Raw genomic sequence first — 24593 nt, 5'->3', positions numbered from 1 at the left:
ACTCTCCTCGGTTACGACTGCAATTCTCTCTACAAACAAACCCAAATTAAAAAAAAAAAAAAAAGGGTATGATTAAAGTTTTATGGTATTTTGGCCCCCAATGAGGCATCTAAGAGAAGACAGATGCGTAGCACGGGGAGTTAACGCCAACCAGCCGTCTTGGAGGCCTCTGACTTCTGTTGCCCGGTGTCAGCGTAACCTCCACCTCCACAGCAGACGTTCTCCATCACCACCACCCCCCCCCCAAACTGGACTCTGCCCAGCTGCACTTACCAAACATGTTGACATTGTAATATGGTTTGAGAATGGGAACTTCACGCAGTGTTCAAATTCAGTGTCATCATCAAAACAGTTTTATCATCAAAGAGCTGTGGTATATGGGCGAAACATCCTGGAAGCTGACTTACACCTCTTGTGACAGAAGAGCTTTATGGTTCTGTTTGAAACAGATGTGTGTTGTTGCTCTCTCAAACACAACAAAAACCAGGGTGAAAGAATCTTGGGGAACTTCAGAGCCAGAAAAATGTTCTCTGATATATTGTTTTCACAGCTGTTTTATAACCGAGCAGCAGAATGATACGTAGGAACAACATGTGTCTTTGAAAGAGGGGCTATCATCAGCGTGTCTAAAATGGTCTACCATCATGACATCACTGTGGAGAGGAAAACTGTGTGTAACATAACAAACTGCCCTTTCCCTAACCCGACCTTCCCTTAACATATCTCTAACTAACCACCCTTACTTTATTGCTAACTACCCTTACCATAAACCTAACTACCCTCAACATATCTCTTACTAACTACCCTTACCCTAACCCTAACAAACTACCATTACTCTAAATGTTAACCAGCTTAATTTACCTAACCCTTCCTAAGAAGGTCTCCATGTGGCACTTTGCTTAACATTCTTTTATTAAGGGCTGGATCGCTCTGTCTGTTCAATCAAACCAACACACAGCTTTAGAGGAATCTTACCTACTCGCTGTTCTAAGTGTTTACATCAAGCAGTAGCATGCATTGGGTTAATACTGTTCCATAATCACAGCAGACACGTGGGGAAAGAAATGGATAAATATAGTATTGACACAGGTGGATCTGCAGCCTATTCTGCATCACATATGTATTTAATAGTGGAACAAAGGGGACTGAATGGGACCCTGTTGAACTTTGCACTGCCTGCGCCATGGCTGAATCCTACGGGAATCTGCCACTCTTATGTGAATTAAGTTCCCTTCTCTGTTTATGACAGCTATATTCAGTTATTAACTCTATGTATAGGTCTTGGAACAAGTCAGCAAGTCTACTACTTAAGCCTCAGAAGCGACTATACGTATGTTGAAGACACGTGTGTGTGTGTGTGTGTGTTTAGAGATAGAAAAATCACATTAAAATCCCAGTGTTGTCAAAACATTTAACAGACTTTATTTGAAGAACTACAAAAACGAAAAGATTTCTTGGCTACTGAGCTTAAAAGGTTGGACTTATGATGACATAATTTCATTTACCAACAGTAATATATGTTCAGTGTGTACACAATGATGATTTTAACATTAAATGTGTGTGTGTGCCAGACCATGTGAGTAGCTTTGATTGGCTTGTTTGCGAGGATGCCTAATGTTGACCAGGCTATATATACCAAACTCTTCCACTCCCATGCACATACAAGCAGGACAACCTAACAACAAGGGAAAATGATGGAGTGATTTTGGAATGTGAAATGAAATGATTTTGAGATGCGGGTGGTCCACACCATGCAGTACTCCAGTGAAGGCTGTTTAGACTGTATGCCTCCCTCAGATTCTAGCACCCAGCCAAACTCCCCCTACTTCATTAGATTATGTTCGATAAACAGATTGATTGGTCCAGATGAGTGACAGTGCAGCTGGATAAAATTTATGTTCCGCATGTTGCCATCCCATCAGAAGGGTTCACATTCACATGCAGCAACTCGGTTTACCTCCAAGAGCTTTTATTAAATAATGGCACTCGTGTTAGTTTGGCAGGAGGCCAAGGTCAGATGCTACACATAGCAAAACATCCCATCTCAAACATCCTAAATGTGTTTTATTTCAGCACAGCGATGTGTTATGCCTTTTATGCACCTTTGTAAGGGGCAAGAAAAAACATTTTTGGTCTTCTTTAAAAGAGCATTGGGGTTTGAGAAGACACATCTTTCTGTCTACTGGTTGGGACAATGGAAACAGTCACTAACTTTGTATCAAAACCTTTAATACAAGTGTGAATAGATGGAGTTTGGAGCTCGCTCGTTCACTCACACACGCCTGTATGGGCCAGCCAATTCCTGGCTCTTCCTGGTCTTGTAAACGGTGACTGACCCAAAGTTCTCATTCTGCAGGAGGCTCTCTGGGAACCATTTAAGGCACATCAACGGCTCTGCCTTCCATGGCCTCACCAACCTCAAAGTCCTGTGAGTACCAAATCCTGTGGGCACCCAAAACCCTGCGGGCACAGCACTGAGCTTGGCTGCCTGTTCAGGGAGCCAGGATCAGACATCCACATGCCTCATTATTTCAATTTCAGTTAATGCAGCATAGCATATTTTGAAATATTAATATCCAAATACATTGTAAAATATCAGAGCAGGTGCACAATAAATCTTGTTTCCTACCAAAAAGAGGTCCAGTGATTTGAAGGGATGAAAGTATTAGTAGTGCAGTTTCTGTGCAGGGCAGCATGTCCACCACAGCACATAGCAGTATATAGTCTTCTCTGGACCCAAAATCCATTTTCTGTTCCAGCATTTTATAATCACTGGTAGCCAATTGAACAGTTAATATAATTGGCCACCAGTGATTCCTTGTTAAAGAGACGGGGGAAAATCTGTATCACCTGGCTCTCAAGGACTATTGATTAGTGATAACAAAACCCATGAGTGCATTTTGGGTTCAGAATTGAAGACGCCTGGTTTGGTGTTACTCTTCTCTCCATGCTGCACCCCCAGACACTGCTCCTGACCCTTCCTTCAGACATAGAGTCACTACCGCCACACACTTCACCATCATAACCCACATCCAAACGCATGAGGCCCAAGCAGTAGTTCTGTGTCCCCAACTTAAAAACACGCACAACTCAACACACACACACACACACATATACACACACCCCTATACACAATCTAATTCTTTCACTTCTTTCTTCACACTGGAATGCTGTTACTTCAGTTTTCCCAAATACAACCTTTGATTTGAACTCAGATTCCAGAAGGCAACAGCAGAGTCTGAAGCAGCTCTACTTTGTGTCAGGAGCCAGTGTGATTTACAAATATAAACCCTGTTTAAAGTCAGCCACAATTAAACCATGCTGATGCAAATCTCATGTAAAGAGAACTTTTTAGTCAAGATATGAAGGAGGAAAAGGAGGGGGAGTGAGAGTTAAGAGTGAATAAGTTGAATAAAAACTTTGTTATATTCTAATGAGTCCTGAGAACAGAGGCCTGTTCTTCATGTCATAGCAGGACTACTCTGGCTATTTGAAGTCTGGCTTCACAATGCCAGTTGTGGCACCATGATCTCGTCGATAAAGACGTCTTAGCCACAAAGGCTCTCATTCATTCCCCATGAACTCAGGCTGCATGCTCAAATGTCAGGGGTTTCAGCCGAGCGGGCGTGATAAGACTGTCTGCTGTTGAAGTGAAGCCCCCCGTCCCACTCCCCCAGGCCACCAGTGTACACCCAGACTAGCATCATTCGCTCGGAGCACCACTGCTCTTTCAGCCCCTCTCTCACTTTCTGTCTTCTATTCTACGAGAATGACATCAGTGGCCACCCAAGGAGTTCCGCCTTCTTTTTCTCTTTTTCCATTCTTATTCTTTCAAGGTTTCTCTCTTTTTTTCTCTGCTCCTCCGTCATTCCGGTTTCCTTCGCTCAAAAGGTCTGGCTGCGCGGTGTTTGAAATCGCACCTCGTCTCTTCCGGCTGCCTTCAGACACGGGGCGCTCTGATGAGCTCTTTTTTCATGTAAGCAGTAGGTGCACAACAGAGCTGCTTGCTACGCTGATGCCTTATGCCAAGACCTCAGGCTCCTTCTAGAGCCTGAATGCTTATAGAGTCATATTCTGTAAGGGTTAGGGTAACAAGACTCACAAACAACCTGGAATGTTACTCTGGGAAGGATGATGTAAAAATGATAATCTTCAGATGGAAAATTCTTTGGACACACGATTCCATGCTGTCCTTCAGCATATCACATAAAGATATTTCACAAGAGATACCTTTCATGTAGAAAAGAATCATTGTAGTTATTTGTAAAAAAAAAAATTTAAAAAAAAAAAAAAAAACACTATATTTTGTTTCTTTGTGAATATGTATCCAATGGTAACTAGATTTAGTTAAATCTTATTTTATTTTTTAACTCTACTTTACCTAATACCTAATTGAGTGTTTTAGAGAGATGATTCAGTATTTTACTGCTTTTACATTTTCACGTATTTTACTGCTTGTAGGATGCTGCAGAATAACCAGCTGGAGAGACTGGCCAGTGAAGACCCCTGGGAGCTGCCAAACCTCCTCTCTCTGTAAGTACCAGCCTCCAAACTCCAGTCCCTGGAAATGCAGGTGATGTTTGTATGCACGTACAGAGAAAGGCTGTTCAATAAGCGAGTGCCAATAAGCGAGTGCTTAAGATTAAAAGAATTTAGAAATCTTTCCATGGTTACACCAAAAGGAGGGCATACTGTATGCCTGTAACCATATTCGCCTCTGTCAGTGTTAAATCATAAGCAGGACCACAAGCTATGAGTTACAGAGTTAAAAAAAAAAAAAAAAACTCCTACCCTCAGATGTCATCTGTGAGAGGGATATACGCCTGTTAATGCCTGGTAGTACAATCTGGCAATGCATTTAATAATGATATTATGGGCAAAAGCAAAAATAATAAAGGACATAAGATAAAATATTTTGTGAAATAGTTAAAAATGGCTTATGGCTAAAACATTAATGTGCAGAGATTTTGGAAGCAACAATGTGTTGTGAACCTACAGTTTTCTGGTGCAGGGTCCCACTGAGTCCAAAATTATGTTACAAAAATAAAGGAAAAAGACATCTCCCTCTAGTCTGGGATGGATAGATGGATGAGAGTGAAGGTATGAAACATGAATGATTGAAAGAGGCAAGCACGCCACCTTCCCAGCAAGAGGATCTGAGAGATTGTCCACATATGATGCAAAGGTTCTTAATATCATCCAAGCGGTGAATCGCCCTGGCGCTGAAGTCACATCTGGAAGCCATGAGAGAAGCAGCAGACGCCGCAGCGTGAGACTCAATGATCTGTGAAGGAGCCCAATTTTCTCTCTCTTCCCTCCACTCCAGCTATTTCCCTCCTAATCGGAATCATGCCCCTTCCTAACTAGTTCCCCATGAACAGGGCAGATTTGAAATGCTGTCTGCTCTCTTCCGTCCACCCCTCAACCCTCTAAATTATTCCAGCTCAGCAAACCCAGTCAGTCCTTCCACACAGCCTACCTTCATACCTTCAGCCAGGACCACCTATTTTTCTAAATGAATAATTCCGTTTGCTCATTTCCTTCTACCTTTGTGAGGATGTTTTCACTAGAGTCATGGCGTACGATTTTAATTCCCTTACCACCAACACTGATTTTTCCGTGTGGATGACATGCCCGACTCCAGAGTGGCCTCCAGCTATGGAACTCCACTGCACCCCCCCCTCCCCTACACACACAGTTACCTCTGCAGCACACAGCTGGCATCCTGCCAAATCACTCACACTCACTTTCAATCCCTCCACAACAAAGGAGCAGAGCTGATTCAGCTAGGTGCATCCCCAAAGAGCTGAAAAGGCATCTGATACTCACCAAACATGCAATTTAGACTAATGATAAGATGAAGACTGGTTAATTACTGAGGCTAGGCCTTAAGAACTGAGGTCAACTGGCGCCTGGTGCAGACAAAGGGAAAGTGAGGGAAGCAGACAGAGGACAAAAACATTCTATCTTCCAGCCATTGAGTCTCTGGCATTTTTATTCTCTCACTGACATCAAATCCCAGAATCCCTGGCTGTCTCACGCTGCACAACTCCAGTGAGATTACAGGAGCCTCTTCTACCAGTGGTGCAAAAACACCTCTCTATGTCTATTCTGAAAAACTTCTGTTTCTGGTTTCTGTGGACACTCAGCAGTGGAAATAAACTGCCTGGTCGTCTTTCCTTTTGCACCACCACTAAGAGACAAAGACTAGCAGGTGGTGCAGAGGTGGTCTTCTCTGCACCACCACTATGATATTTTCAAACGTAAGGAAAGTTTTATTAAGCAACATATCACCTTACCCATGTGTACTACACTGGCTTGAAACACAGCATGACTCTGGGTCTGGGGCTAACAGATTCCTTTGAAAAAGGCAGAAGCACAAGGGTGTGCTTCATCAAGGGGGAGGAGAATTTGTTCATGTTTGTTATAGCATCTTCATCCCAAGGGAGTGTAAATTCAGGACTAGCTGCCACACTTGTTTCATCCACATTCTAGTAAAATTAAAAGTTCATGCACTTCCCTTTGACCTGTCTGTGGTGCCCAACTCTCGTGCTAGATTCCCTCACCTGTCTGAATATTGGGATAGTTCCTTTCAGGGTCGTAATAATGCAGTCCATAGATTACCCTGAGCAAGAACACTGACGCGGGAGATGGGGGTAGGGGTGGACAGGCGCCAGCACTGAATGAATGAATGTGAAAGGTCACAAAGGGGGAAGAATGTGGAGGAAGTACTTGTGGCCGACTGCCTGCGTCCCTCTGCTGTCATACATCACAGCTAAGGGCGAGTCTTCCAGCACTGCCCCCCTTCTCCCCTCCCAGAGGGCAACACTCATTACATCAAAGGCTTAACTTGTTGACATGGGGAGGACATTCATCTTGGTTGTGGCGATGTCAAGGTCTGTGAACAACCAGCCAGAAGAGAACAGAGACAAGAAGGGGTGATCTGTCCCCAAAAACCAGAGGGAAAACAGCAGCTGCTCTCGAGCCATTTCTCTCTGCTTTTTGCTTTGTTGGATGGCCAGAAATCAGAGATGAAGAGCTGTTGTTCCAGCAGTTGTTCAGTAGCTTATGGGATTGCAGTGGATAAGTCACATAAACTGGTTTGTAGTTTACTCTCAGCTTATTTTAGCATGTCACAAAGATGAAACCAAGATGAAATTATCAATTGGTGCTTTATTATATCTGCAAATACCAAACAAAGCTTGTTTTCAAAACACCGTAACAGGGTTGAGCTAGAAGGTAATAACCACAATGGCAGGTCTTCTGCCTCTTCATCGATCACACCCTTCTGAATATCCTTTGAGAGCCACCTCTAATTACTCTTTCCCTCCTGCTAAAACATGACTTTCATGAGATCTGAAATTTAAAAGGTGGAGAACTACATCTGTGGACTCCATAAGCTCTGTCTCAAAGCAGGCAGCATGCCACAGCTCACATTAAACAAGCCTGTGCTCGAGGAGCTAAACATAGCTTCATAAAACAGCCCGGCATAAATCAGCTACAGAAGCACCTGAGGTCCAGGCAAGTGCCAAACCATGCACAGTGAAAACAAAGCAGAGAAACCAATGAGACATGGTTACATGAGTTAAATCCTCCATTGAGGAAGGCAGAAAAGTCACTGGGGGCAAAGGGCAACCTCTTCCTGTTCATTCACAATTTCTTGAGCCTTTGTTGTTGTGTTTTTCATCTCAGGATAGGAAAAATTATATATGTGAGCAATAGTTAGTAGTCTCTAGGCTCATTATTGTTAACTCTGTATTGGGCCAAGATTCATCAAGGCTCAAACAAAAAAGTCAAACAAAAAGTACAAACTCCCTGTCAGTTAATGTCACTGTATAGTTGCTCTGTAGTGATTTATCAAAAGAGTACAAATCTGTTTGCAAGTTCATTTTGTCCTGCATACATTGTTTTCTGCCAAATATCACTGGATGCTGTAAATTAGTTGTTAGACAGTCTAAAACTTAAATAGGCTACTGTGCTTTTTTCAGGAAGCTACTGTATTACTGTGCAATGGATTAACATCAGAAGACTTGCGACTCTCCTGTTATTGCATATTTTCAGTTTTTTTTTTTTTCATTTAGGCTTTTAAAACTTTTGTGGCACCAGCTTCTATTTAGCTTGAAGTTGTTAGCTTTCTTGAGTTAGTTAGATTTGTATGTAATGAGTTACAGATAGCTAACTTTCTAATACTCGCTGACACAATTTAGCTTTTCCTTCTTGCTTTGACAAGCCCTACAATCTGATTTACTCTCAAACTACACTGAATCTAGTAGCTGGAGTCTACTACTAAATAAGATTTACAGTTGGTACACCAACAGTGAAAAGTTAACTGGAGCATTTTGCATTCCAATGGCCCTGACTTTGTACTGGACATATGGGCTTATAAAAGCAGGTATCGCCAGTGCCTGTGATGTAAAAGAACTCTGTCAATACAGCTCCTATATAATCTTGATACAAGGAGAAAGGGTGTGCTGTTGTGACTGAATTTAACATTCAATTCTCCACAAAGGCTTTGAAGCAGCCAGTCAGAGAACTCCAAAAACTGTCCAGTAAACAGAAAAGTTATTTTAAGCAGTTACTTAGTTTCTCATTCAGTAAGAACATGCTTATTAACAAAGTAAGCATGTACATGATATGATATGATGTGATGTGATATGATGTGACGTGATATATAGTAAAATTTGTATTGGACTTACAAAAAAACAATCACAACTTCATATGCTCACATCCCAAATAGTTTACATTTGAATTCTAAATGATATCATTTTACAGCCTACCAGTCTCAAAAATCAAGTTCTCCATTTTAATAAGGAACATCATTGTTATGCTGCAATATATTGGTTAAAGAGACACTGAAGAAGCAGCTATTTCCACTATCTTTGAGCTCTCTAAGAGAAGTCCCAAGTCTCTCAGAAAGGCAACTTATAAACAGTTCAAGCAAAATTAGCTTGTTTACATCCTCATAGGTAGGCACACATGGAAACTAATTTGTGCTCTCACATAACTGAGAATTCTGAAGTTTAGGCAAATTAGCTAATTCTTATGCCCTAAGCATTGCCTCTTTCATTTAGCTAGTTCAGTCATGTGACAGTTGTTCTTCATTGTCACTGTGGAATCACACTATAAGACTATCACAGCCAAAATCAAATCTCCTTGACGTCACCGGGGGGTTCATCCAGAGGGAGCAATAGAAAGTTTAGCTAATTCAGACACCTTCAAATGAAAAGCATGTTCCTTACTTACTTTCCAGCATTTAAATCTTAAATGTTTGTTTTCTCCCATGGTGCTTAACTTTGACCTCTTACTTCTGTGGTCATAACTGGGAATGATTGCCTAGCTTTGCTTTTTTGGTCATGCTTTAACTACTACAGCTCTCCACAATACTAGTCAATTTGGACCACGCTAGCAGAGAAGAGAACTCCAATTTCCCATTCCTTCAAATTCAACTTCCATCTTCTGCAAGTAAATCAAGGTTTGGAACAGGACCTGCTTTGGAACAAAACCTTTTTTCTCAAAAACCTGCTTTTCTAAAATAAACCCACAAAATCCATCATTTTGATCTCTGAATTGAAATTTGTGGAGGCAATCTAAATTGTGGAGGAAACCTAAACCTAACCTAAACTCCCAAAGATGTTTAGGTTACTGTCTTTGGCATCCTCATATAACACACAAAATATATAAAATAGTGGCGATACATAAAACATGTATTAAAACATTTAGTAGTGAAAATCAGAAATATAGCAGCAACAGAAGAATCAGTATACAGATTCAAATCCATCACTGGAATCAGACACTTAAAACTGGCCAAATTCACATGGTACATAAGAGGGTCTATTAAGCAGTAGCAAGGAAGTCCTCCTAATTCAACCTTCAGAGGACTGCTCACAATGTCCTTGTGATCATTCATTTTAACTCCTAATGGCAAAAACGTAACCCATAACTCCTCAAAGGGATTTGGTAAATGCCAGGGACACAATTCACAAACTTTCACTTCCAAGGCTCTTTACTGACACATGGAGAACTTGCAGAGCCTAACCTGAAGGGCAATATAATTGCTCCTGGCTGGCTCACCAGGCATATGTCCTTGTAGAATCCTAACAAACCAAAATTTGACTAAGGAGCCTTGGAGTTCCATTTTAGTTCTGAAATTCTTAAATGAATTGCACCCCCTCCAGTGTTTTTTCCTATGGTGTGCACTTCAGACTAAAAACAAATAAAAGGGTGAAAGGTAAAAAGTACATCTGAAAGTGCTTGTGTTATGTCTCAGTTCAAATATACACCCTTCCCCCTTCCATACTGACCACATGTCTACAATTCTTCCTTTTTTCCAGACTTGCACATTTCTTTTCCATCATTCACATCAATATTGTGCAAGTAACAAATAATCCCCAACTGAAACCTCTACCAGCCGAGCTTCCCAAACAGCAGTCCGATTAAACTCTGCACCCAACAGTCACTGGCTGTAAACACTAACGGCTGTAATGACTGTAAACACTAATGGATTCAAACCATGAAACCCCTGAGGGGTTTATTACAGTTAAAATAACATATTTTTCATCATTGCTTTGGTAATGGTAACAATGTCAAGCATGTTTTTACCATAAATTGAACTTTGTATCCAGAAAATCAATATTCTGGCTTTGTCTTGAATTTTGAATGAATAGGGACATACATTTCCATTATATTCAACTACACCAAGGACACAACTCCAAGAATATTATTATGGTCCTCATTACTTGCCCTATTTTGTTTCTGTCCTCATAAGCACATGTAAAGTTTTGAAGAAATGGTGAAGCTCCCCACTGAGAGGAGTCCTGTGATCCCCATATACCTCCCAGACATGTGACTTTTTCTGTCCATCTGCACACAGGCGATTGGATGCCAACCTCATCACGGAGGTTCCTGCGCAGGTGTTTTCAGGCATGCGGTCACTGCGGCACCTGTGGCTGGATGACAATGCCTTGACCGAGATCCCAGCGAGCGCACTCAGTGACCTGTCCTCCCTGCAGGCCATGACCCTCGCCCTTAACCGCATCACACACATCTCTGATTACGCCTTCAGAAACCTCACAAACCTGGTTGTACTGTAAGTATTTTGTTACTTATAGTGCCCAGCTAAAACACATGGTTTAAGCATTAAAATATAAAGGAGCAAGAGGAAGCAAAATAATAGCACAAGCTAACAGAAGTTTATATAAAGTGTGCTCTTTAACAATATTATCTCTGAAGACTTTTAATATCTTCTTTATGTCTAATAATTGTTTTTGTGTCCAGGCATCTTCATAACAACCTAATTCAGACTATGGGACAGAAGTGCTTTGAGGGACTGCGCAGTCTGGAGACCCTGTAAGTGGAAACGTCCTTTGGTGAAAGATTAAAGGCGACTTAAAGCAATATCCTGTTTTTTAGTATCTAGCCTTTGTTCTGTAATTTCACTGAGGGTTCAGTGTAGCTCCTGTGGACAAGCCAGGTTTAATGAGATGATATGAAATTAATAGCAATATCAAAAATACATTTTAATTTCACTTATGGCACTTCAGCTTTGTATTGGGTACAAACACACCTCTTGTATTACTTTATCTGTTGATATGTACACAAGAAAATTGCAGAGTATGTTTTCTGAAAAACAGTAGTATCTATCATTAAAATAATTTAGAATCAAAGGTAGGTAGGGCTGACTTTCATGTTCTATATTGTAAGCAGTAAGAGCATCTCCTCAGTGCCTCTGCTATGCTAAGGTTTCCCTGCTGAGATTTGGATCACTCAGTAATGGATAAGCATGTGTTGCATGGGATCCCTTATTCATTAGGACACACTTAGAAGAGTAGAAGAAGTACTACTAAGATAAACTATGGTAATGCAGTGAGGAATCATATTATCACATTAAATCAATGTAATTACTGTAATTACTACTGGAAGGAAACCAATCAGAATATTTTATTAAGGTCTGTAAGTTAATTTAACCTTGTAATTTCTTGACTTGGTTGAAATAACTACTTATTTGTGACCTACAGTAAAGACTGCTGTAGTTGTTCTTTTCCAATGCTGCACATTACTTTGACTTTGATTTTGAGCAGGTTAAAATGAAATAATGAAAAACACAGCATAAAGCCATGAGAAACACTATTAAAAGTCATGAGACATTCTGAAAGGGGCCTGTTGGCTTGCATAAATATCTTTTTGCCAATGTAACTTATGAAAGCCTTCCAAATTCTGTGTGGAGACCATAGACTTTAAAAGCAGCACATGGTGGTCTCCAGGAGAAGGAGTGCTTCCCACCTGCTCTTTAATGGCCCACTCAAGTGCTAAGAATGACGTTTTATAGTTTACAAGGGATAAATCAGCCTAGAGAGTCATACATAGCAGTGAACACTTAATTTTTAAATTCTCTCTCTTTTTGTGTGTGTGTGTGTGTGTGTGTGTGTGTGTGTGTGTGTGTGTGTGTGTGTGTGAACAGTGGCAGCTCTTTACCTGAAGAGGCAGGGTTTGCTCTATTTCCTTATTGCCTTAAATTAGCACATAAAGACCTGATTCTCACAGAGCCCACGATTCTCATAGTAGCATATATGTTTATTATCAACTGGCCTAAAAACCTAAAAGTCGCAGTGTGCATCTGTCAGAGTAGCAGTAACTCAACACTATGTGGTTTTAAAACTGGGACTGGGCACATTGCTAAAACCCTCTTCGATCCAAACAATGAAGTCTATCCAGGAAAAGAAAAGCGTTATCCCCCTGCACCATATCAAAGCAAAGTCACCAAACAAGAGTGATTGATGTCCCAAACAAGGCGAGGAACAGGAACCAGACATGGCTGGAGCCTGAGTTCTACAGCACACTGTCGAGCCTCTGCTCTCTCTACCACTCTGCTCTTTTAGTGACCTTATGTAAAAACAGATATGCTGCAATGGAGAAGTCAATAAATACCCATAATGCCCTCACCACGCAGAATGATATCATTAGATTATACTGTAATACTGGACTTAATCAAAACTGTGTTCTATCGTGTTAAGTATTAAGTCATTTAAATAAATCCCATCTCTGTTTTAATTCCAAAAGTCCCAGATGACTCAGGCAGGGTCCTCTGACTTATTCCTCCAGTCGCTGCTGTCCATCTTGAAATGAAATAAGGCATGAAATGTATACAGTGTTAAGGAGATCCAGAATTTTATGTTTCCCATAAACCTCCTACTGAGTTCCGATGTATTGCTAGCAACTGTTTCCCCATCACATAACCGTTTCACCTCTCCATTCTACAGCTATTCGAGACTGAGGGCTGCACACACATAGTGAAAGTTATTCTGACTCATGTCTGGCTACGTTTGCATGCCATACAATTTGTCATTTTGTGTAACCACATTCTGACAGAAGAATAGGAAAACAGTGTTTATATATAGATTAAAAAAACATATGCTGAGTCGCCACTGACAGTATCTGACACAATCCGTAGCAATTTCAGATGACAAATGGGTCACATGTGATCAACAAATTATAATATTAATCAAAATTAAACAGTAAGCAAACCATGCTATTCCTAAGAAAACAAAGAAAACTGTAGCGTACTGGAACAAATTTCAGAATTTTGTTTCAGAACAGTCTATTGACTGAAGATTTAATTGTATTATTTGATTATTAATAGAATATTAAATCCAAATGAACATATCTACTCTCTCTATAGCTGGCATTCTCTTCCTTGGGTCTGTTTACCAAAGGTGTCAAAGCACAGAGAAGGAAGGAAGCTGGCAGAGTGGATATCATCTTACACTCAGCCTCAAAGCACAGCACAAATTCACACAAAGTTTACTGTGTAAAGCTTATGGTGGGCTTGATAAAATTAAATCTAATTCTGGATTTTTAGTGGAATTCTATTTTGAGGTTATTGCATATTCATGGGCACACACATACGCATGCATACACAGACACACATACACGCACACACACACACGCACGCACACGCACGCACGCACATACACACACACACACACATGCATGCACACTTAAATTCAGCAAGTGCTTTACCGTGAGTGGCTGTTAGCCAGGGCCCTCTGCTCACTTCAAACACCCTGGCAGCCTGCCAGATGGATATTTTTCCCCCTTGAAAAAGACATAAAATACATAAACGTTTAGACTGCTTTGAAAGCTTACACTTAACATAAGAGCTATAATTACAGGTATGAGGAGGCACATTCAGATTTTGGTATTGTGTACAGGCAGGTAATTCAAAAAACAGGGGATCCAGGACCAAGCACACACCTCTTCACCTCTTCACCTTTTTGACTCTGTTACAAGAGCAGGACTGGAAAGCTGAAAACCAATCAGAAGAGCTGATGTTGTGTTACACTCGATTCCCTTGCAATTACTAGCTAAAGACCAGATTCCATCCATTGGAAATTAAAGGAGAGAGAGAGAGAGAGAGAGAAAGAGAGAGAGAGGTGGCCTTTGCACATAAGGCCATGCACCCTTAGCAACCTGTGCTGTTTTGGTTCTTGCTCTCTTGTTGCATCGAGCTTTCTTAGGAGTCTTAGGCAACAAAAAATAAAGGCTGTCAAGGTAGCTGAGTACAGCTGTCACCAGGTCACCAAGAACAACCAACATGCATGTTCAGCAAGGTCAAAGGAAAGGTTTTCTGCTGTCTGATCACAGTGAAAGTGCCCCAGCTGTTTGCTTACATTATGAACAAGAAGTATAAAGAGTGAAATTTGAGTGTCAAAACACAGCAGCTCTTGTAGATATTGAGATTCTGGTGAAAGGTGTTCTGGCTGGGGGGGGTTGCCTAAGTGGTTGTCTAACTTCAAACCTGGGTTCTACTACCCTTCTACATTTCTTATAATAACCATTTTGCCCCTCTGCTTCTACAGCGAGCTGAACTTCAACTCCCTGAAGGAATTCCCTGTGGCTATCCACACACTGGCCAAGCTCCAAGAGCTGTGAGTAACCCAGAGTAACCTTACCCAGCATGCACCTGTTCTTGGAGCCCCTCCCCCCACGAGGGTCATCCGGCTTATTACCCCTCCGCAAACTCCTTTAGTGCCTAGAAATGCAACAGCCACATATGGCCTCCGGCAGCAAAAGCAGATGTTGTGAGATAAGTGTGTAAGCTCTTCCGTCTCAAGTGTCCTGAATGGTTGAGGGCCTCCGTCTGCCTCGGGACAGGTGGTTCTATATGATACCGAGCATGTTTACATCAGCGGATCCCACAGACATGTAGCCAGGCAGCCAAAAGCCTTACTGTACATCTGGATTGATTACAAAACTTCACTCAAGCAGAAGCTTGGGGTGTCATCATTACGCACCAAGACCAAGACTAATTTCAAAGACTAGTTTCATAAAGCATGATCAGACATGAAAAATGTCATGGAAAAAGGAGTTTACTGAGAGGCTATACCTACTGTCAAGTTTTGCAGATTTTTTGTGAAGGTGACAGGCTTCTCAGAAGTCATAAAACTAATTTTACAACTATTTCCAGTGAGGAGTAAATGGCAAACACTGGCACTCTGTCAGTGCTAATGTGGTGTGCCAAATATTTCATTAATACCTGGCCTCAGACTGCTATGTGACTCTTCAGCCTGCACAAAATAGAAGCAGCAGTGAATTGGGACAAATATCAGACACATAGCATTCTCCATAATTGCATAGTAGTGCCAAGTATAATGTGTGTTTGTGGGCAGCGCACAGATGGATATGCCATCCTCTACCTGTTCCTTCAACAGGGGTTTTCACAACAATAACATCAAGGCCATTCCTGAGAGGGCTTTTGTGGGGAATCCACTGCTACAGACCATGTGAGTAGCTCCTGTCACTTGACCATTCCCTCGAATTCTACATGAATGGCCAGAATGCAAAATATGCCAACCAAATATATTCCCCAAATGTGATTTACATGTAATAAATAGTTTCTTATCTGAACAGTAGAGCAATGCTTCCACCATGAATCTCTGAAATGTACTTAGAGAAGAAATAATAACACTGTAATTAGATCAGTGTTTACAGAGATAAAGAAGGATAATGTTTTGCAATCTTACATAGGGTAGTTGACCCAGTAGTAAACTGAAAGAGGTAGTTCACATTTGCTGTGTTTTTCCATACTAAATCTCGGCAAAGCAGGGAAATAGATAGCAGAGTAAACTTTGAACAACACTCAGCTGGACATCAAAGATGTGTGTTATACAAATACGTATTAACAATAAAATCAGGATCTATCCCTTCTCCTCAATGTCTGTTTCCCTGCAGAGTTGAGTTCTAACAATAATCTAACAGGCTGAGTAACATACTGGATCCAGTTAATCAAGGCCTTCGGGCATTCTGAATATAAGGTGTGTTAGGTGTGTCAGGTGTGTTAGATTGTGATTGCAACTAAAAATGTATTGGCCAGCACATCTCCAGGAGTAAGGCTGGAGCTGAACTATTTGAATGGTTTTACTGTCTGGGCCTCTACGACTTCACTTAAACATCTCACATGAACATGTGTGGGACCATTCCACCAGTAGAACAGGCTAGTCTGAATATACAGCTGTTTAGTGGAGTGTTTTGTGAGATCAGTAAATGTTTGGCCTGCATCACAGTATCTGCTGCTATCTTTTTTAACCATGATGTTTTGCATAGTTTTACAACTCATGTCAGCATGCATGGTTTATTCCTGACCTAGATTTAATTTAATTTAACTTAATCAGGCCATTATTATACTAATACAGAGAACAATACACCTAATACCCAAAGAGTTCAACAAACCTAACCATCCTCTTCACAACCTTTTCTGCCCAGTCATTTCTATGAGAATCCCATTCAGTTTGTTGGAAGATCTGCTTTCCAGTTCTTGCCAAAGTTACACACTCTGTAAGTATAACTATTATAAGTTCCAGCTGTTTACATGTACAAATTGTAGGTGTACTATTAAAAAGTCTACACAAGCATCTGCTCCTCCTCATATTTCAGCTCGTTTTAGCCTTCACATACATAAACTCTATGTTTCCATATGTATTTACAGCACAATATGAAAACAATGAACTCCTAATGTTGTCAAAAGCTGCTTCAGTTATGTTCCCTAATTTTGTTGCAAGATTGAAAAGCAACAGTAAAGCAAAATAAAATACTTTCTGTAATGTTTTCTGTACTCTCTGGAATACAGAAAGCTCAATTTGTAATTGTAGTATACCATAATATGTAATGTTATCTTTGTTAGCACAGTGAATTAATGAGTTGTCAAATCTGGTTCTAGCTCTCTCAATGGTGGAGCTGAGATTCGGGAGTTCCCTGACCTCAAAGGAACGACTAGTCTGAGAGTCCTGTGAGTAAAAACACATTCCTCTGCAGACATAGATTTCTCATTACATTATTGCTTTTTAATACTTTAAAATGAACATATATATTGAAATATTTTCCACAATAGTGGTATTAAGAAACAGGCTGTCATACATTACAAATTCCAGTTAAATACAGTTAATAAAATTACTGATAAACTTGGTAATAAATAATAACACAATACAGCAAATGATACACAGTACATATAACAGTAAAACTATTAACACCAACAGACACAAATCAGACACTAAAATTAGACTACACTTCACAGAGCCAAGAATTTACTGTCAGGGACATTAATTGGTATTGTTGCATCAACTTTCAGAGAATGATCTTGATCCAAAATGGTTTAGTACTCTCTCTCGTGCTCTCTCTCTCTCACATACGCACACACGCGCACGCACACACACACACACACCAACACACACACACATTCACTTGTTCTGTATGTTTTCCTTTCAGCACCCTGACGAGAGCAGGTCTCACCAGCCTACCATCTGACCTCTGTCAGCAGTTACCCAGTCTCAGAGTTCTGTGAGTTCAGCACTTCAGTCAGTTGTCTGCAGTACTAACAGATTCCCTGTTACACTTACACTTACTGCTAGACTCACTTCTGCATCCACAGATTCACTGCAGTGCCTACAGAATAATCACAGTTACTACAGACACACAGATGCACTGAGGTAACTACAGTCACTGTGGCATTCATAGATTCACTGTAGCATCTACAGACTCAGTAGAGCACACACAAACTCAATACCACATGCACAGAGTCAGTAACGCACCCAAACATTTTCCGCTACTCCCCAACTTGACTTGACAGGGCCCTCATCAGAGCTTAATTTAAGTAAGCTGGAACAGTGTTGCCCTGCCCTGTGGTCTGGGGTTGATGTATTTAATGAGCCTCTGACTCTCTCTAACATGGCTGAGAAGTTTCCTCGATGTCCTGTCCAACCCAGGTTCCTTTTACAGAATTCCCAGTGGGAAAACTTCCAGTAGCAGGGTACAGACCACTTGTGAAAAACTTCAGTTTCGGAAAATCATGGGGGCAAACATGGAAGATGAATTTGACTGCTGGGAAGAGCATGCTGCCCTGACTAACATGCTGGTTTATATCCTATAAGCTGTCTTAATTCAAACATCAACATCATGTCAGTCACCACAGTCTGAGTCTAACCTGTTATGATCAGTTCCATGCCATGTTCATGGCCAGATTTAACTCTGTGTGTGTGTCTGTCTTTCTCTTGCAGTGAGCTGTCTCATAATGCTATTGAGGATCTGCCAAGTTTTTACCATTGCACATCTCTTCAGGAAATGTGAGTGAACAAGAAATGTCTTACTCTATTTTTCATCTGCTTTAAATGTTAGTGCCTGTATTGCATATAAGATCTTTTATAGCAGCATTTTCCACATATGGTCACATATGGTCATATATGTTAGACTGTGTCTGTGTGTGTGTGCGTGTGTGTGTGTGCGTGTGTGTGTGTGTGTGTGTGTGTGTGTGTGTGTGTGTGTGTGTGTGTGTGTGTGTGTGTGTGTGTGTGCGCGTGCGTGTGTGTGTGTAATGACTGAGGTTATAGCAGCTTTGTGTTTTGTGCAGTGGACTTCAGCACAATCTGATCAGATGGATTGGGAGGGAGACATTTCAGCACCTTAGTTTTCTCCAGTTTCTGTGAGTTTGTATGTCTCCCGGATTCACACTGGTCTTTCTCCAGTCTCTGTGAGTTAGTCTTTCTCTAGTCTCTCTGAGTTCTGCTCTTCCCTCTCCACAGCTCCCAATATGTTTTCCCAATTCACACTGGTCTTTCTCGCATCATTATCATGGACACGTCATGCACTTACACCTTTCATGAATGCCACCACCCTTATGTTTTAATCCCCATTCTAAGATCAAATAAAATATTTCTATATATTTGCCTGTGAATTAAAAATAAAAAAGGATACTTTAGGTTTGAAATCTAGTAAGTGTGCATCTGTATATATTAATTCTTGTGATCTGAACGTCATCAGGCAGTTCACTGATCAACACTACCCTCTAGAGGCCGCTAAGGAGTGAAAATGAATAGCCACTGCATTAAGAGTGCTTAATGCTTGTGTTCAGATGTATGAGCAATACTGGCACGTGAATTTGGCACGTGATGTCAGGAAAAAAAATAAAATGTTTATAAACAAAGAACAAAAACAACTTGATTACATATATAAATTTTGGCTTGGCCTGTAAAACAAATCTTTTTTTTTCTTTTCAATGCAAATCATTCTCAAATCACCCACAAAGTAGCAGATATTTTTCACAGAGAAGAAGGTTGAAAGACTGTACATACACACTGATGATGAGTCATTTCTTGTGAACGCATACAGGGATCTAAGCTGGAACAGGATTGAGAGAATCCACCCAGAAGCCTTTACCACCCTCCACTCTCTGCTTAAACTGTGAGTACCCTTCTGTCTTTGGCACACAGCAATGCGTCATGGGCCATTTTCTTTAGTGATCAAGGTTGAGATTAAATTCAGCTCACTTCACAAACATCTTGCTGACTGTCATAATTTTTCCAAACATTTATTAAACCTCAAATAACTGCAGTTGCAAAAATGCAAACACTAAATTTTATTTAGTTCTCTGTTAATGGCAACAAACACCACATGTCTCAATGCACCCACCTGGAATTAAGTTTTAGAAGACTAAAAAGGTAATGGGTTAAAATTCACAGAGAAATTAAGTGAAATTAATCTGTTGGACTGATACAGTTAACTTTCCAAATGTTTTATATTTAAAATATTTTAATATTCTCAATCTAGCAGATGCCAACTCTAACTTCCATCAGAAACTACTATTAGATGCCACATAATGGCTTATGGTAAAAGTATAGTTCAAGAAGACATATGAGAGGAACTATGATACAAATTTGTTAACAATGGTATACTGTGACATATGGTATAATAGTATAATGGTATCCTTGCAATGTAACCATTGATGATTAAAGAGCATTACATTTAAAAGATCTGTACATCCTGCCTCTGATAACAGGACCCCATGAAAAGAATGACATAGATGAAGCACATATCTGTGAATTTTTGGAGCCAAATTTTTTCACATTGTTTCAGGCTGTCCCTTTGTCTTTCCTTAGGCTCTTGTCTTTTCACTCTCTCTCTCATTGTTCTATTTCTTTTACATATTTGCCTTTATGTCATTTTATTTTTATTTAAGTTGTTTTACTGTAATGAAGACAGAAAGAAAAATGTCAAGACTCAGCTTGACATGGACTTGGCTTGATAATGCGTAATGTGTGTCATCCACAGGGACCTGACTGATAACCATCTGACCAGTCTGCCCAGGGCTGGCCTGAGCAGCCTTACTCATCTTAAGCTGAGAGGGAACAGGGCACTGTCCAGCAACTTCCAAAAGGAGGATTTCCCAAACATAAGGTATCCCAGTGGCGTCTCCTCTGCATGCCGATTCCAAATGTACCAAATGTTCCCATAAAATTTCAGGTTGACTCATGTCAAAGCTTCAAAAATGCTGCAAATCGTTAAAGCAGAACGCCAACAGCTACAACACTTCATTACATGTTTAAGCGTGTTTACACTTATTTTACTTTGCATCACCATTTTTTATTCTTCTTTTTGCTTTAGTATGCCAATAAGGTGGTTACATAAATAGACTGAGATGTGTGTTCTCAGCCTGTATATGCTCCTCATGTATGACCACTGTGAGGTGAATGTCTGTTGCTGGGTTTGCAGAGTTGTTGAGATGCCTCATGCCTACCAGTGCTGTGCATATGGAGCCTGCAGCAGTTACAGACCGGCCAGCCAGTGGGAGTTGCGGACAGGCAGTGAGGAGGATGGCCTTCAGAAGAGAGTACATGCCCTCTTCCCCATCCACACAGACTGTGAGTGCACAACACTGTTCAGCTAACCAGTGAATTCTGACTGGAAAATCTAACAATATCTACTTATGATCTCATTAAATCTGAACAGGCTGTTTTAACTGACAAGAAGCAATCAAATAACTCTCCAGGTCACAGAAAACATTAGTATTTGTGGTTGCATCTCCTAGAATTCCAGAAGCACTCTACTTGCACATATGATGAAGGATCTCTGTCTGTCTCTGAAATATTGTTTCTCTGGAAACTTAACTGTGTACTTTACTACAATTTTGAATTTTTAATGTCCATGCAGATTCATATCTAGCCCTGTAGAAGTTCTTTGTTCATTCTGCACGTGAAAGGGAACTTGGCAAAAGCCAAATTACTAGTGCTTTCCACAAAGAATTCTGGGAACTGAGCTCCAGGTTCAGTCAGTTTATGTATTTTTATCTCCCCTACAAAATCTGTACATCTTTAATTAGAACAGTACAAACATGTCTGGGCTGTACAGTAACCGGAGGTACGCAATTGATGAAATCAAAGCATGTCTTCTTTTTATGCATTCCTCTGTAAGCAATCCCATCAGGGTTCTGACTTGAAAGGAACACCGTAATTATGCTCTCGAGTCTGACTGTTGATTTAAGATACAAAAGCACTATTTAGCCCTTTGAAAGATTAAAAGGGTTATTAAAGTTAACTGTTCACTGAACAAGAAGGTGGAATGAGTTTTAAACATTTGAGATTCAAAGGACACTCCTGAAGGCCAAAAGAAAACCCATGAATGATTAAAAAAAACTATTTTCATGTAGGTCAGGATGTTCCGTTTTTATTTATAATATGGCATAGATCAAATAAATCAATTCAAATACTATTTAATCATAATTTCAGGCATACATTCTAACTGTGGGTTTTCATTGGCAGATGACCTTGAACTTGAGGAATTCCAGTCAGCTACAGAAGAGTCCAAACTACAGACTAGCATCCAGTGTACCCCTATCCCAGGTAGTTCTAACTAATAAAAGCTTTTATCTTTTATAGATAGATAGATAGATAGATAGATAGATAGATAGATAGATAGATAGATAGATAGATAGATAGATAGATAGATTTATTGCTTTAGAATGTTTCAAATAATATATAAACAATCTTTTGTTTTCTATATTATAATACACTTTTTGTAAATACTTAAAAATTCCATCCTTATTCAATGTTTGCCTACAATAACTAACAATAATTCCTACAAAAATATTTCATAATATAACAAAACATAGCTGTATAGTGGTAGGTTAAATATTTAAAACTGCATATTGAGGCAGTAGTTGTAAAATATTGCTAAGCTAAACTGGACTTTACTCTTTACTACGGTGCTACGGTTACTGTTGGCCTCTTCCAGGTCCCTTCAAGCCCTGTGAGCACCTGGTGGACAGCTGGGTGGTGCGTCTGGGAATGTGGCTCATCACTCTCATATCTCTGCTGAGTAACAGCCTCCTCATCCTCAGTGTTCTCGCTTCTCCCAGCTACCTCTCGCCGGTCAAGTTCATCATCGGCGCCATTAGTGCTGCTAACCTGCTCACTGGCCTCTGCACAGGCACTCTGGCGCTGGTTGATGCCATGACATTCGGTGAGTTCGCCTTGTTCGGTGCCCGCTGGGAAATGGGTGCCGGTTGCCAGGTGACGGGCTTCGTCTCCGTGCTGGCCTCGGAGGCGTCCGTCCTCTTCCTCACGCTCGCCGCCGTGCAATGCAGCGTGTCTGTTTCGTGTGTTCGCACCTACGGAAAGTCTCCATCCCAGGGCGGCGTGCGAGTGGCTGCAGTGGTGTGTCTGCTGCTTTCCTTGGCTGCAGCCAGTCTGCCAGTTCTGGGGCTCGGGGAATACAAGGCCACCCCGCTCTGCCTGCCCTCCCCGCTACCCGAGGCCCAGCCCTCTACCCTGGGCTTCATGGTAGCCCTGATCATGATGAATTCTCTCTGTTTCCTGCTCATCACTAGCACCTACATCAAACTATACTGGGACCTGATGAAGGGCAACTTCAACAGTGTGTGGGATTGTGCCATGATCAAGAACGTGGCCTGGCTCATTTTCACCAACTGTCTACTTTACTGCCCTCTGGCTTTCCTCACCTTCTCCTCCGTGCTGGGTCTCTTCCCTGTGAGTGAAGAGGTGGTCAAGTCTGTACTGCTAGTCTTGCTGCCCCTGCCCGCCTGCATCAACCCATTGCTCTACCTCCTGTTTAACCCCCACTTCCGTGAGGACTGCCGACTCATCCTCAACAGAACTCACCTGGCTCAAGACCACGCACTTGACTCCTTTGTCTCGGCAGACACTGAGAAGAGCTCGTACGACTCCACCCAGGCCCTGGTGTCATTTGCCTCTGAGGTGGATGTGACGCTCGAGGGCTCCGAAAGGGAGAGCCGGATCCTGCACACACCCACCGTCCCACTCATCCCGTGCCAGCTGTCTGTGATACTGCCACTGGGGAAGGAAACGTCGCGAGAGAGCAGGGCCGGACCGACGACAGGATATGGTGCTAAAGAGGAGGTGGACACACGGAGCAACAGGCTGGGCATAAAGAGAGGAAACTCTTCATTTCCTGGCGTCCACCCATCCTCCCACCCCTCATGTCATTCATAAGTTCAGTCCCAGGATTCTCAGCTCTCAGGAACTGATCTGATTCTGATAAATAGACAGACGAGCTCTCATGACACGCAGCACCTAACCATCGCATAAGGGACAAAAGTATGTCTTTCTGAAGAGAGAACTACATGTAATATTTGCATATGCCACTGACTGGCTGGTAGCATGGTTATAAGAAAACTATCGGATATTATAATGTGATGTGGCATACTGAGTCACAGGTTCATTCATTAATGTTTCAATCTGACTCTTCGTTTCTACAATCAGATGGAAATGCAGATTAAAGAAAACCAAGATAAAACAGGGTGTTGGATGGTGCACGTTCAATGTGAAAAGATTTTCCCTAGTCCACCTACTCCTATTCATTGTGAGTAACATTCATGTCTGAAATATAAAGTATGTCAAATGCTCACTCTAATCACCTGCCATTGATTCTCAAGTCAGTCTGAATTCCTGGCTCATGAGTTTGCAGGTCTTCACTTGTTACACCGGTGTTCAAGACACCTTACTGAATTGAAAGGGGGGGGGGGGAATTATTCAGCAGCAAGTCGATACTATTAAAGCTGCTACACCAGACCACACAAGTACATAACGTTATTGTGGAAGATTGTTTATGTAGATTAGATTTCAAACAGTGGTGGCCCTTAACCTTTATTTATATATATATATATATATATATATATATATATATATATAAAAATAAAATCTTACACCCAAGGAGAGGGCTTTGATTAGGTGCTAGCTTTGATTACGTTCAAATACAGACCGAGGGCCTCCTTCTGAGAATTGTAAAGTAGCTAG

General features: G+C 41.1%; 1 protein-coding gene across 2 annotated transcripts in view; it reads left to right on the top strand.

The window, feature by feature from the left end:
* lgr6 (leucine-rich repeat containing G protein-coupled receptor 6) overlaps positions 1 to 24497 on the top strand; it is a 59132-nt gene extending 34635 nt beyond the window's left edge. The window contains exons 3-18 of one of the 2 annotated variants that reach the window (XM_081707234.1): positions 2357 to 2428; positions 4462 to 4533; positions 10871 to 11086; positions 11275 to 11346; positions 14856 to 14924; positions 15708 to 15779; positions 16759 to 16830; positions 17213 to 17281; positions 17758 to 17829; positions 18546 to 18611; positions 18896 to 18967; positions 19654 to 19725; positions 20593 to 20718; positions 21034 to 21182; positions 22080 to 22160; positions 22552 to 24497. In XM_081707234.1, the coding sequence (XP_081563360.1) occupies positions 2357 to 2428; positions 4462 to 4533; positions 10871 to 11086; positions 11275 to 11346; positions 14856 to 14924; positions 15708 to 15779; positions 16759 to 16830; positions 17213 to 17281; positions 17758 to 17829; positions 18546 to 18611; positions 18896 to 18967; positions 19654 to 19725; positions 20593 to 20718; positions 21034 to 21182; positions 22080 to 22160; positions 22552 to 23789 (2590 nt within the window). In that variant the 3' untranslated portion in view covers positions 23790 to 24497. Of the gene's footprint in view, positions 1 to 2356; positions 2429 to 3216; positions 3977 to 4461; positions 4534 to 10870; positions 11087 to 11274; positions 11347 to 14855; positions 14925 to 15707; positions 15780 to 16758; positions 16831 to 17212; positions 17282 to 17757; positions 17830 to 18545; positions 18612 to 18895; positions 18968 to 19653; positions 19726 to 20592; positions 20719 to 21033; positions 21183 to 22079; positions 22161 to 22551 lie in introns of those variants that run through there. The other variant, XM_081707235.1, reaches the window with a different exon arrangement.
* The last annotated feature ends 96 nt before the right edge of the window (positions 24498 to 24593 follow it).

The sequence above is a fragment of the Electrophorus electricus genome, chromosome 24, assembly GCF_041902795.1.
Source record: "Electrophorus electricus isolate QZ-2024a chromosome 24, ASM4190279v1, whole genome shotgun sequence".
Classification (NCBI taxonomy): Eukaryota; Metazoa; Chordata; class Actinopteri; order Gymnotiformes; family Gymnotidae; genus Electrophorus; species Electrophorus electricus.
Note: the sequence above shows the minus strand (reverse complement) of the source record. Positions and strands in the feature narration are given on the sequence as shown.